At 32.2% G+C, this 13,215-nt stretch overlaps 2 protein-coding genes across 3 annotated transcripts in view; one reads left to right on the forward strand and one right to left on the reverse strand.

Moving 5' to 3' along the window:
- The first annotated feature begins 1,437 nt into the window (after positions 1 to 1,437).
- LOC119606181 (Krueppel-like factor luna) lies at positions 1,438 to 6,543 on the forward strand. Its single transcript, XM_037959595.1, has 2 exons — positions 1,438 to 1,877; positions 4,100 to 6,543. The coding sequence occupies exons 1-2, from the start codon at positions 1,812 to 1,814 to the stop codon at positions 5,633 to 5,635; spliced, it is 1,602 nt and encodes a 533-aa protein (XP_037815523.1). The 5' UTR covers positions 1,438 to 1,811; the 3' UTR covers positions 5,636 to 6,543.
- A 4,107-nt stretch (positions 6,544 to 10,650) lies between these two features.
- LOC119606180 (mediator of RNA polymerase II transcription subunit 15) overlaps positions 10,651 to 13,215 on the reverse strand; it is a 6,052-nt gene continuing 3,487 nt past the window's right edge. Inside the window, exons 3-7 of one of the 2 annotated variants that reach the window (XR_005231626.1) lie at positions 12,354 to 13,215; positions 11,617 to 12,296; positions 11,210 to 11,552; positions 10,802 to 11,147; positions 10,651 to 10,736 (exon numbers count right to left, since the gene is read on the reverse strand). The exon at positions 12,354 to 13,215 is cut by the window's right edge and continues 53 nt beyond it. Coding sequence is in view for 1 of the 2 variants with exons in the window: in XM_037959594.1 (XP_037815522.1) it covers positions 10,921 to 11,147; positions 11,210 to 11,552; positions 11,617 to 12,296; positions 12,354 to 13,215 (2,112 nt within the window). In the remaining variant the exon portion in view is untranslated. Of the gene's footprint in view, positions 10,737 to 10,789; positions 11,148 to 11,209; positions 11,553 to 11,616; positions 12,297 to 12,353 lie in introns of those variants that run through there. The other variant, XM_037959594.1, reaches the window with a different exon arrangement.

Genomic DNA, 13,215 nt, shown 5'->3' on the forward strand with positions numbered 1-13,215 from the left:
AGTATAAAACGTAGTTTTTAGTACAAAACTGAGCTTTTAGTACAAAACTTAGATTTTAATACAAAACTGGGTTTTTAGTACAAAACATAGTTTTTAGTACAAAACTTAGATTTTAATACAAAACGTAGTATTTAGTACCAAACATAGTTTTTAGTACAAAACTGAGTTTTTAATACAAAACGTAGTTTTTAGTACAAAACGCAGTTTATAAATGTAGTTTCTAGAACAAAACGTAGTTTTTAGTACAGAACGTAGTTTTTGGTACAAAACGTAGTTTTTGGTACAAAACTAAGTTTTTAGTACAAAACATAATTTTTAGTACAAAACGCAGATTTTAGTACAAAACGTAGTTTTTAGTACAAAAGATAGTTTTTAGTACAAAACGTAGTTTTTAGTACAAAAGATAGTTTTTAGTACAAAACGTAGTTTTTAGTACAAAACGTAGTTTTTAGTACAAAACGTAGTTTTTAGTACAAAACTGAGTTTTAAATACAAAACTGAGTTTTTAGTATAAAACGTTGTTTTTAGTACAAAAGACAGTTTTTAGTACAAAATGTAGTTTTTAGAACAAAACGTAGTTTTTAGTACAAAACATAGTTTTTAGTACAAAACGTAGATTTTAGTTAATAACTTAGTTTTTAGTACAAAACGTAGTTTTAGAACAAAATGTAGTTTTTAGTACAAAACTGAATTTTTTAGTACAAAACTGAATTTTAGGACAAAAAATTGAAAAATATAGTTTTTAGTAGAAAATACAGCTTTTAGTACAAAACTTATTTTTCATTAAGAAAACATAGTTTTTAGTACTAAAAACATAGTTTTAGTACAAAACTAGTTATTTTTAGAATTTTTTAAAAATAATGTTTATTTTTCCTCTATTTTATTATTTATATAAGTAAACATGTGGAAAACACGCCAAAATCATGTCAATCATGGAAACTTCCGCTTATAACCTTTACAACAAATAAACAACAAAACAAAAACACGTCATGCTACTACTACTGCAAAAAGAACCAAACAACATAACAAACTCACAAGAAAAAAACAAGACAACAACTCAGTGGTTATTCTTGATAAATCTTCAATTTTCTAAAAAAAAAAAATGAAGAAAACTGCAAGAAAAACCTTAAAATATAGTTTGATGTTGTGGTGATGTTTTGCCCGTACAACACCCCAACACAAAGTCCGCAACAACAGCAAGAAACGAAAAAAAAAAATAAATTCACTTAAAAAGTTGTAAATAAGTGGGGGAAAAACAATCTACTAGATACGATACGAGCTACAATGACGACTTCAACGATGATATAGAATGTGTGGTAGGGTGTATTGTGTGTAGGTTAGTGTACATAAACGAGCCTTCTTTTTTTGTTTTCAATGAGATTTGCTGCTGCTTGCTGCTGCTGGCAGCTAAAGCAAAACTTAACTTGTTAATATGAAATTCAAAAGTGTTTTCATTCGTTTGTTGATTGTCCAACGGAACGGTTGTTAAAAAGCGCTATTTAGACGCTGAAGTTTATTTAAAAAAAAACAGAAATATTTTAAATAAAAAGAAATTTTATTAAAAAAAAGTGCAAGAAAATTTATTAAAAAATTATTTAATAGAAACATTAACTAAATGTTAAACAAAAACCAAAAGAGTTTCTTAAAACTTAAATGAATATTAAAGAAAAGTGTTTTATTTGTATAAGAAACAAGTGAAATTTTATAAAAAAAAAAAATCTTTAAAAAGGATTATTTGAACACAAAAAACAAAGGATTATTTGACAATTTAAAAAAAAAAAAAAAACAAAAAACAAAAAAATCAACACAAAATGGATATTACATTATTACCCTCACCACCGGCCACACCGCCATTGTGCGAAAATAAAATTGAAAATGTAAGTTTTGAAAGCGAAAAATTATATTTGAAATATATTTTTTTTGTTAAAAATTAACAAAATTTGTAAAATTTTGGTTAATAAATTTTAAAAATGGTTTAAATTTTCTGTTTATAAGAAAACTAACTTTTTGTTAGAGAAGTTTTTTTTAAATTTGTAAAAGTTTTACTTAAATTTTAAGCAAAATTAAGGAAAATTTAGTTTAATTTGTAATAATTTTTAAAAATGGGTCATTAATTAAGAAATATAGGTCAATTTTGTGTTAAGTTTTTAAGTAAAATTAAAAAAAAAAAATCATTAATTTTAAAATAAAAACCGGTATTTTAAATTTTGGCAAAGTTAAGTTTAAAAAATTTGTTAAAAAGACACACCTCTTATTTAATTAATTTTTAAAAAAAGAGAGTGTGTGACTGGGAAAATTTAAGTAATTAAGTTTTTTTTTTTTCTTGTTCTTATCAGTTTTTTTATATTTAATTATAAAGACAAAACCCAACCTGACACGCTTAATTTATAAAAAAAATTAAGTACAAAGAAATTTTATTTAAAAAAAAAACATGACGAATCATACTTTTTTACAAAGAAATCATCATCATAATAATAAAACACATTTATTTAAATGAATTTATTATAAAATAATATTCACAAAAAAAAAACAAAAAAAAAACATTTACTTTTGTGTATTTTTACCTCTAAAATAGCAGGCATCTTTATTTAACCTACAGTAAGTTTGAAAACAAATGTTTTCTATCTCTTTCTTTCTCATGCTTAGCATTTGATCACGCAGTCATCATTCTGTTATCAGCTGGTGTTCACGTGAACATTGTATGAACAATCATGAAGTAGACGAGTGATTTTTTGTGTTTCTTTTCTTTTCATTTCGTTTTATTTCTGTTTATTGTTTATGCATATACACAAACAACAACAGCAACACAGCAGCATATACATTAGTATTCACATGCATAGCATTAACAACAACAACAACTACCATAAGAAAAGTGTGTGTTTACAAACGACCTAGCGAAAAAAAAACCGTACATTGGACTTTTCAATACAATAACAATAAATAATAGCAAAGGCAAATTGTTTTTGCTTTTTCTCTTTTTTTCTACACATGTACTTTATGTACTGTTGTGTTTATACTCCATTTTTAATGGGGAATATAATTTAAGGTTGCCAGCTGGTTAAAAAAAGTAGCCATTTAATATTTTTAGGAGTTTTATAAAGAAAACTGCTTAATATGTTTATATTGTTGTTAAAAATAAGAAAAATTTATGAAATTTCTTATTTACCTTGTATTACCTTCATAAAACTCTTACAAATCTGGCAATATGCTGTAAAATAACAGCAAATAATGTTTGACGTAGTTAACTAGTTTTCATGTGTGCCTGTTAATTTCATAAAAGAGGGAGTGTTTCGTCAATAAGTGTTGTTTTTGTTATTGTTTGCTATAAATTTTATTAACTTGGCGCTCTTTTTTTGTTTTCCTTTATACAAATAATAATAATAATAATATAAAAAGCAGCAAAAACCAAGCCCGTTTATAAAATTCCTTTACGTAGTATTCAATACGAAAGAAAAAAAAAGTCTGCTGTCTGTCCATAGACTACAGCGTACGTATTACATTCTCACATTTGTTTGTATTCGCTATGACTTGCTCTATAAATTCTTGTTGCTGTTGTTTTTTTTTCATGGGAATTATTATTGAGTTTAAAAATAAACACATACAATTTATGGGCAATGACGTAGACCTTTGAAACCAACCCAAGAAATCATGCATTGAAAGCGTGCTACCCCAAAAGCAAAAAACAATAATTAGCTTTGTTGCTTTTAAACGGGGACATTTTTGTGTTTTACAGAGAGTAGATAAAACCATAAAAGAAACACAGAAAGAGAGGGATAGAGCGAGTAAAACAAAACCAAGCAAACATTTGTTTAACTAACTACAATTGCTGGTAGCCTGGTAAAAACGTGCATTGTACGTATTTATGAGGTTTTGAAATAAAAATTTAACTAGCTAAGGAAATATAATGATTAAGTCATAATCATTTAAAACATAATGATGTTTTTATATGTATCTCAATTAGCAATTATAAGTCAATAGAAAACTTAAACCATTTATAATAAAAAAGCATTTAATAACTCTTTAGCGAGTTTTTTTTCAAAAAGAGATTTTATTTATTTTAAACAAATTTAATAAGTTTTTTCTTTTTATTTCTTTTTAGTGTCCAAAAGCAAACTGTACACAATTAGATGACAAATTGCTAAAAGCCAAATTACAATTACAATTGGAGCAACAACAGCAGCAGCAGCATAGTAAAAACAAAATCTGCTCCTCCTCAGCACAACAGAATGGTATTATTACACCACAACCCTCAGATACAGAAGATGATGGCATGGACAGTTGTTGTGTACAGCCAGCAATGAAAAAACAAAAATTGGATATAACAGCAACACAGCAACATTATCAACAACAACAGCAGCAGCAACAGCAACAGAGAGCCAGTGTTATTATGCATGTCAATAGTTCGGGTATATGCTCGACATTAGATGAAAATTCCTGCTCCTCCACCATTTCTACAATATCACAAACACCCTCTATAACCTCCACCTCTTCCAGCTGTTCCTTAACCTGCGCCTCATCATCCTACACTACCGATGATGATAGTTCTCAGACTAATGTTTGGCGTAGTTTGAAATTTAAAATGAATCGCAAAAGAACCGCCACTGAGACAACAGAAGCCTCAGATTGTGAATCCATAACTGCGGTTAATAGCCCTCAAGTATTAGATAACAAAGTGGATGACTATCAAGTGGTAAAGCAAGAGCAGGAGGAGGAAAGATTATCGGCAACAAATGTGCAAATGTTGCAGGTGCCTCAATTTCGTTTTACTTTACCCGCTTGCACTTCAGCCAAAGTAAACTCGAGCCAGGACTCGCTCAGCAGCAGCAACAACAGCAGCAGTAAGAAGTATCAAGTTATTGCTCCTAAGGCTAATTTCTTAGCTACTGAGTCTAGCAGCAACAGTCTTATAACACCACAATTCCTGCTGTTAGATCCTAATATGTTGTTGCAAACTTTAACCTCCAATCGCCCCGCCATAACAGTTACCTCCTCTAATGCTAATAACAACAACACTAGCGCTAAAGCCTGCAACGGCGCATCAAACTCCTCCACCACCTCCTCATCCTCCTCCTCTTCTACACCCGCCGTCGAACGTAAACGCATTTATGAATGTAATCATCCGGATTGTGGTAAAAATTATTTCAAATCCAGCCACTTAAAAGCCCATCAAAGAGTACACACCGGCGAAAGACCTTTCATTTGTAAATGGGAGAATTGTGATAAACGTTTTTCACGTTCCGATGAGTTGTCACGACACAAACGCACCCATACGGGAGAGAAAAAGTTTGTTTGCAGTGTTTGCGATAAGAAATTTATGCGCAGTGATCATTTGTCCAAACATGTTAAAAGGCATGCTTCTAAACGCCAAGAGGTCACACGTCAATTGCCCCCTAACAATGCCAGCAATGCGTTAAACACATTAATGGAAGCCCCCAACCAGCTTAATGGACAAATGTTGCAACATTTAAGACCCATAGCACCTGCCAATACCAGTGAAAATTTAGTACAAAATGTCAACCAAATATCGCAATTGCAAGTGCAAATTTGCAATGCCACGGATTTGTTAAATTTACAACAGGTGGCCAGCTTTGCTAATCTAATACCACAACCAGCAGCTATAACGCTGCAGCAGTAAATTGCTTTAAAAAAAAATCTCATTTTTAAAATAAGAAAAAAACTAAAAAAATCACTCAAAATAGGGCTAAAAATTTCAACAAATTAATTGTCATTCCACTATAAAACCCTTATAAAAGCCAAATTCTTTAAAATTATCTAAAATAATTAAATGTTTTAAAAAAAAGAAAAAGAAAAGCTTCTATTAAAAAGGAAATTAATTTCCATATTTTTTTTTAAACAAAATTAATTTTCCTTTTCTAAACAAAACTAAAAAGTTTCATTTTTTCTACCAAAAAAAAGGAAAATAATTTCTATATATTTTTAAAAAAAATTCATTTTCCTTTTTTCTTTAAAATCAAAAACTTTTTGCTTTAAAAATCCTCTATTTGTATTAAAAAAAAAATTAAAAATAACCTCTCAAAAATCATTATTATTATAAACATTTTAAAGCATTATTATAATTATTATTATTTCTTTAAAAAAAAAATTCATTATTATTTTAAACTTTTTTTTTATTATTAAACAAATATATAAACTGTGATATTTAAGTTTTTTGTTTTTTTTTTTTTAATTATTTTCACTTTTAAGCTATTTGTATTGTATTAAAGAAGAAAAAAAAATATTAAGAAAACTAGAAAAAAAACAAAAAATCTAATTTATTTTTTTAACTATATCTATAATAAATATTATAAAATTGTAAAAAGAAGTAATCTATATTTTTCACTATATAAATTTTTAAAAAAATTTGCAATGTTAATGTAAGAGAATTGTAAAAGAAAACAATATGATCAATGGAAAAAAAAGAAAAGAAAAAAGAATTTAAAAAAAATATTCTCTTGAAAAAAGAAAAGAAATCTAATTAAACTTTAATGAGAAAAAGAATTACTTTATGATGAATAAATAACTCAATATATTATATTTTTCAATTTATTCAAAACATAATTATAAAATTTGTGTTTTTATTTCAAAACTGTTGTTGGGTGGGGGGAAGAGCAAAAAAGACTTAAATGCAAAATTTATTGCAATAAAATTTAAAGTTTTCCAGATTTATAATATGTTATATATAAGAGATGTCAAGCAAATTATTGCCCGTTATGCTCTAAACGTTCACATGAATGTCAAAGTTCATGTAAAATTTTAAGATTCTAGCTCTAATAGTTTCTCAGTGGGGGCTTCAAGCTCCCCAGATGAAAGCCCCAAAACGTTCAGATGAATATTAAAGTAATTTGTGCAAAATTTTAGGAACCAAGTTCTATTAGTTTCCCAGATAAACGAAATTGTATATTTAATTCATATGAGAGGTGCCAAATTCCCCATTAAAAGTCCTCCCGTTATGCTCCAAATGTTTAGATGAATGTCAAGATTCTTCAAGTAAAATTTGAAGGTTCTAGCTCTAATAGTTTCTCAGATATACGAATTTTCCTATTTAACTCATCTGGGGGCCCCAGATGAAGTCCGCTTTTTTTCGTCCAAAATGTTCAGATGAATATTTAAGTTCTTCGTGCAAAATTTGAAGAATTTAGTTCCATTAGTTTCCCAGATAAACGAATTTTTGTATTTAATTAATATGTGAGGTGCCGCTCACCTCATGGGTAGTCCGCCAATTTATTACCCAAAATGTTAAAATGGATGTAAAAGTTATTCGTGCAAAATTTGAGATTCTAATTGTAATCGTTTCCAAGATAAACGAATTTTTGTATTTAATTTATATGGGAGGTGTCACGCTCCCTAATACTATTCCCTCTACTTTTTATCCTACATAATCATATTGAGACTAAAGTTGCTCCCACAAAATTTGAGGACTCTAACTGTTATATGATCTCAAATATACGGATTTAATATTTTCTTAAAATGGGCGTGGCTCCTCGCCCATTTGGAATTTCAAAATAAGTAGCCTATTACCTATTCCAGACATACAGGAATACGCTGTGAAAATGTGAAGAAAATCGGTTCAGCCGTTTAGTAGTCTATAACGTTCAAACATACAAACAAACACTCATTAATTTATATATATAGATGTATATACAATCAGTATCTATCAGTATCATATTCAAAAACTCAAAAAAAAGTACCCGTTGAATGACGAAAAAGTACCAGAAAAAGTGCTGTTTTATAGACTTTGTATGTTTCTAGGTTCAATATTAAATAAAAAACTAAAAAAGTACCAGTTGCGGAACGAAAAAGTACCAAAAAATCTCCTTTTATAGGTTTTCAACCAATCAGTATCCCGCGTCTTTAATTTGTGAAATATTGAAAAAGTACAATTGAAGAACGAAAAAATACCAAAAAATTCTGTCTGATTATAGAATTCTATGTTCAATATTATAAAAGATTGAAGACGTACCAATTGAAGAACAAAAAATAAACAAAAATTTAGTCTGATTATAGGTTTTTAGGTTCAATATTGCGGAAAACCCAAAAAGTACCAGTAGAAGAACGTAAAAGTACCAAAAATCCCTTCCTACAGATTTTGATACCCTTCATCTTGGTGAGAGGGGTATCTTTGCAATTCGGTTAGTAGCGAACTACCTATTTTACCTACCCCTATCCACCGACTGCCCGGGTGACTAGCTATTTTAACATGTGCTTGTCCTACGAGGAAGTCAATCGTCACCCCATAGATTACGAAGAGACAGACAAAAAGATTAAGTTTGTTTTTTTTTTTTCGCTTAAAAAGCGTTTACAAAGAGTACATCCGTGACGAAAGACGAATTAGAGCCAAGTGGTTAGACGTAGTGGATGGATAGTCGATTAAGCCATGTCCGTCTGTCTGTTGGAATCAATTTTTAGAAGACCCCAGATATCTTTGGGATCCAAATCTTCAATAATTCTGTCAAACATGCTTTCGAGAAGTATCCTATTTAAAATCAGAAAGAAAAGAGGTGCTACAAATACCTTTAGTTTGCCGGTATCATAAACTATTGGTATGTATCCTCGGCCTTTCCTTGGACCTCGGTCTGGTACCACGGTACACCGGTAGCGGACAGAGCAGAGTTTCAGACTTTGACTCATCCCGGTTATTGGTGTGTCGGATGTTTTTCTCAATGAGTGGATTCGTATTATGGTCTACAGTCTGGCCTTTAACAGAGGCCATCCAATCTGCTTGGTTGTTGTTGTAACAGCTAAAACTATGTACATACAATAATCTAGTTGGGGGTTCGAAATCAATGTCAAAGCCTAAAAATTTTGCTACTTCAATTGGATTTGTCCATAAATCCATTGGGCAAAGAGAAGTAAGATCAGTTAAGTAGTTGAATATGTGGTGGGTACCTTAACCACATGCTGGACATTCATTGGGGATGGCATTTGTTTTCCGCGGCAGGTTTTCTTCTGTGTCTGCTATGGGCGGTCGCCCATTCATACGGTATCCTGCGTGCGCGTTATTGATGGCGTCTCTATGAATGTCGTTCAAAGCTGCCGTATACGAGGACTGATCTTTTAAAGTTGGGATGAATCCTCCGGTGACATCCCAGTAGGAACAATATGACATTGTGTTCCTAGACTGAGAGGATCTAGTCAAGGTGCGTGGTTTTCAACGGAAGTCATGTTTTTGCATTTCAGAAGTTACACAACAGGTCAGCACATTGGTCAGGGATTAGATAGCTCGAGTGCTTGTACATGGATTCTAAGTTCACCATGTGGTTGTAAAAATACTACCGTGAAATTAGGTCATCACGGCAGATGTTCACTTAAAGCACTTCGACTATTTATAAGGACTGCAAGATGATATTGTAGAAACTACAAACGGAATAACTTACTTGAAGGTGAAGGGTGATAGTAAACCTGCTACCATGGGTTTCCCGACATCTTTTACAACATCCTAAATGTTTGCAAAACAGGTCGCAACAACAACAACAACAACAACAAAACCCAATACCAACATATATTACTTTGAGAAATCTGAAAAGCGATAAATCTTCATTCTATAATTATCTAAAGATAACGAACGATTCATTTTACTCAAATAATGGAACGCTCGAAATCTGCTACTGATGGGTGCAAGTCTTCAAACGGCCTTTAAGGCATCTTAGAGTTGATTTTTAGACTATAAAAATGGAGATAACCTGGAAGACATTGTACTATTTTGTACAAAGACTTGTACAGTAAACTTGCCGAATACCACTTAGACTGTTACATGGTTGTAGGTTATCTCTTGATAAGATGGTGAAACATCCATACCCAGAGTTGGTGTGAGTATCAAATCATTCAAATGTACCTAGCAATATCATAGGGAAAGAACTGACAATAACTGGGTCCCTCATCAAGAAGGGAACATCTCTGTAAATCATGCTGTAAATCTATTCTATTAATCAATATCAAAAGAGTTTTCATATCGATATCGTATGAATCGAATGAACTGGAAAAAACAACAATACAATAAACTAGAAACAATCCTCCATGAAAGCATATATAAAATAACATATACACGAGTCTATAATAGGGAATAAGAAAGAATAACTGTCCTGTCTTCGTGAAATGTTCTTCTCTAGAGAACATTTTCGATTTTTATAGCTGTTGATAGGTTAACGAGAAACCGTATTAGTTACTCTATAAAATTTATGTTTTGTTGGTGGAAAAACCGCCAATTGATACGCCAGATGCAATAATGTTATAGTTAAAAGTCTACTTTTTGACTTTTTACAATATATGAAGAGTCGACCTTTCGATTTTTTTTCAATTTACGAAAAGTTCGACTTTTTAGCAATTTAAGACATTTCAAATTTATATAAATTTTTTTCGGTATTGAACATAAAATTGATATTTTTAAGATCTAGATTTTAGACTGATTTTGTTACCATTTCATTTTTTAAAAATTAATTAAATTTGTTAATTAAATATGTATCAGATTTTTGAAAATAATATTGCATTCATGGAAATCTACTCATATCTGTTTATAATTAACTTTTCGGTCATTGTTGATAAAAGATAAAAATGTTTGCAATTTCCTATTAATTTTGAAATTTTTAAAAGGCCAAAAAATTTGCTACAATTACTAACAAATATATAAAAAGAAAATTATGGAAAAAAACTTACCGTTGTCCCTTAATTTTAAAAGAATTCTTGTTTAAATATTTGAAAATCTTGAGTAAATTGAGTTGAAATTTGTTGAGAACAATTTGCTATAAAATAAAAAAAACAAACAAAAAATTAAATAACAATAAAACACTAATAATTGATATTATACCTTTATCAGGAGCATTTTAATATAGAGTCTAAAACTAAAGAAACTTGCAGCTTAAGCAATAAAAAATGTTTCATAAAATGGAAGTTTTCAAAATGAAATATGAATGTGTTAGATGAAAATTACATGCCCAATAAGGCGGTAAATTCACAAACAGGCTTCACAGCATTTGGTGAACAGGCCTGACGTACAGACATTTCCCAAGTATCCAAAAGATGAGATAATGAATACAATTTAGGCAATTTAGCAATGCGAGACATTAAAGCATTCTGTACAGCCTTAAGAAAAGCAGTAGCAGAATAGTCTTGTTCAATTAGAGAACACTCAGGAGAAGCCCAGGGATAGTCTTCTGTAAAAGAAAAAATAGAAATTAAACTTAGAAAGTAGTCTTTTATAAACATTAAAACAAACCTGGTATATTAACACTAACTGGTGGTACACTAGGTAACTTTTTGTCATCTAGACAGCATATTAATTTAATAGATTTAATATTATTTTGTGCGGTAGGATCTAAAGTAACTTTAAACTTTTGATCTAAGCGAGCTATTTCTCCCTGCAAAACATGTGGTATTTCTATATCGGAAGTAACAGTGGGTTTCTCCGACATGCGACGCATTTTAGGTGGTGCTGGTGCCGAAATATCTGTACCAAATAGTAATTCCAAACTAGGTCGAAAGGTTCTATAGAGAGTATGATTGGCTATGGGACTTTGTAGGGTGGTATTGATGACTTCCATTAAGGGATTAGAAGATTTCTAAAAGTTCATCAAAACAATAAATAAATTTGCTTAATTATTTTAAAGAAAAAGAAAAACTTACTCCAAATGTTTGTCCACAAAATGGTGATATTTTCATATTCTCTAAAACTTTTTCACATTTCAATAGCGTCTCCAAAGGCACTCTTTTCATGGGATTACTTAGAATTTCCAATAATTTACTCATTTTTGTATAAGACTCTGCATTATTGCCATCATTGCGAAATTTGGCCACCATACGCATTAAGGTTTCTTTGTATTTGGTCAATTGTTTGTATTTCTCCCGATACAACTGATCTTCTTGAGCATTGAAGGGACTGTTTTGGGTCACCTGTCCAGGCGTATTAAGTGGTGCACTTGGTGATTGACGCATTTGTTGTCTTTGATTGGGATTTTGCATTAAACCTGGCATTTGTGGACTTGAGGAGGGCACCAAAGCTGGACTTGGTATCATTTGTGGATTGGGTAGGGGTTGTGGTCCCTGTGGTCCACCAGCTTGATTGTTTTGTTGTAATTGTTGCTGCTGTTGATTGTTGACCACCTGCTGTTGCAATTGCTGTTGCTGCTGGACATTTAAACCTCCCGCAGGGGAGGAAACTGTGGAAGGTGAAGGGCTTTGTCGTAGGAATTGTTGCTGTCCTACCACACCACGATTAACATTAAACATTTGTTGACCCTGTCCCATAGTCATGTTGGGATTTTTCTGCATTCCCGGTGGAATATTTAGCATTTGGTTGAGATTGCCTGGAAATTAAATTTTGCTGAGAACAAACATTTTAATAAACTTTCTTTTCCACTTACCTTGAGATCCCGCAGTATTCGGCATACCGCCTGGTTGACCTTGTTGTCCAGCATTACCCACATTATTGGGATGCATAGGTCCCCCTGTGCCTACACCGCCAACTTGATTCTGTTGCATATTTGGTGGTATACCCTGCATACCTTGATTGCCTCCAGCATTAGGTCCTGCCACATTCATCGTTACCACCGGGCCACCCTGATTCATGCGAGCATTCATCATTTGATTAAGCTGTGGATGTTGCATACCCATTTGCTGCATTTGTTGCTGTTGCATTTGATTGGGAAGCTGCTGAACATTCATGGTGACTACAGGGCCGCCTTGTATTTGACCACCAGAATTCATTTGCATTTGATTAGGTCCACCGGGACCTGTAGAGCCCGGACCCATTGGACCGCCTGAGTTAGGGCCACCCATTTGATTTATTTGCCCAGGCATGCCTTGCGGGCCACCGGGTCCCACACCCGGACCTCCAGAGGGGCCTCCCATTTGTTGGGCATTACCCACCATTTGCTGATTGGGTCCACCATTAGGACCACCCATTACATTCATTTGTAAACCACCAGGGCCACCCATTTGAGGCATCATTTGCTGCTGACCCGGTCCACCGCCCACGATGTTACCCTGTTGTTGTCCCGGGCCACCAGCACCCATAGACATTTGTGGTCTTATGCCTTGCATTTGCTGCATTTGTTGTTGGCCTGGTCTTTGTTGATTTAAAGTTTGTAAGAGATTGGAAGCCGGCACTGGACCTCCCGGACCGGCACCTTGTTGAACATTAGGTCCTCCCGGCATAGACATCATTTGGGGATTACGATTGCCTTGACTGGCCAAATTTTGCAAAGCATTCAAAGGGTCCTGCAT

Source organism: Lucilia sericata, unplaced genomic scaffold (genome assembly GCF_015586225.1).
Source record: "Lucilia sericata isolate MDLA Ls3-8-SP2 unplaced genomic scaffold, ASM1558622v1 Contig000557F_arrow, whole genome shotgun sequence".
Taxonomy (NCBI): Eukaryota; Metazoa; Arthropoda; class Insecta; order Diptera; family Calliphoridae; genus Lucilia; species Lucilia sericata.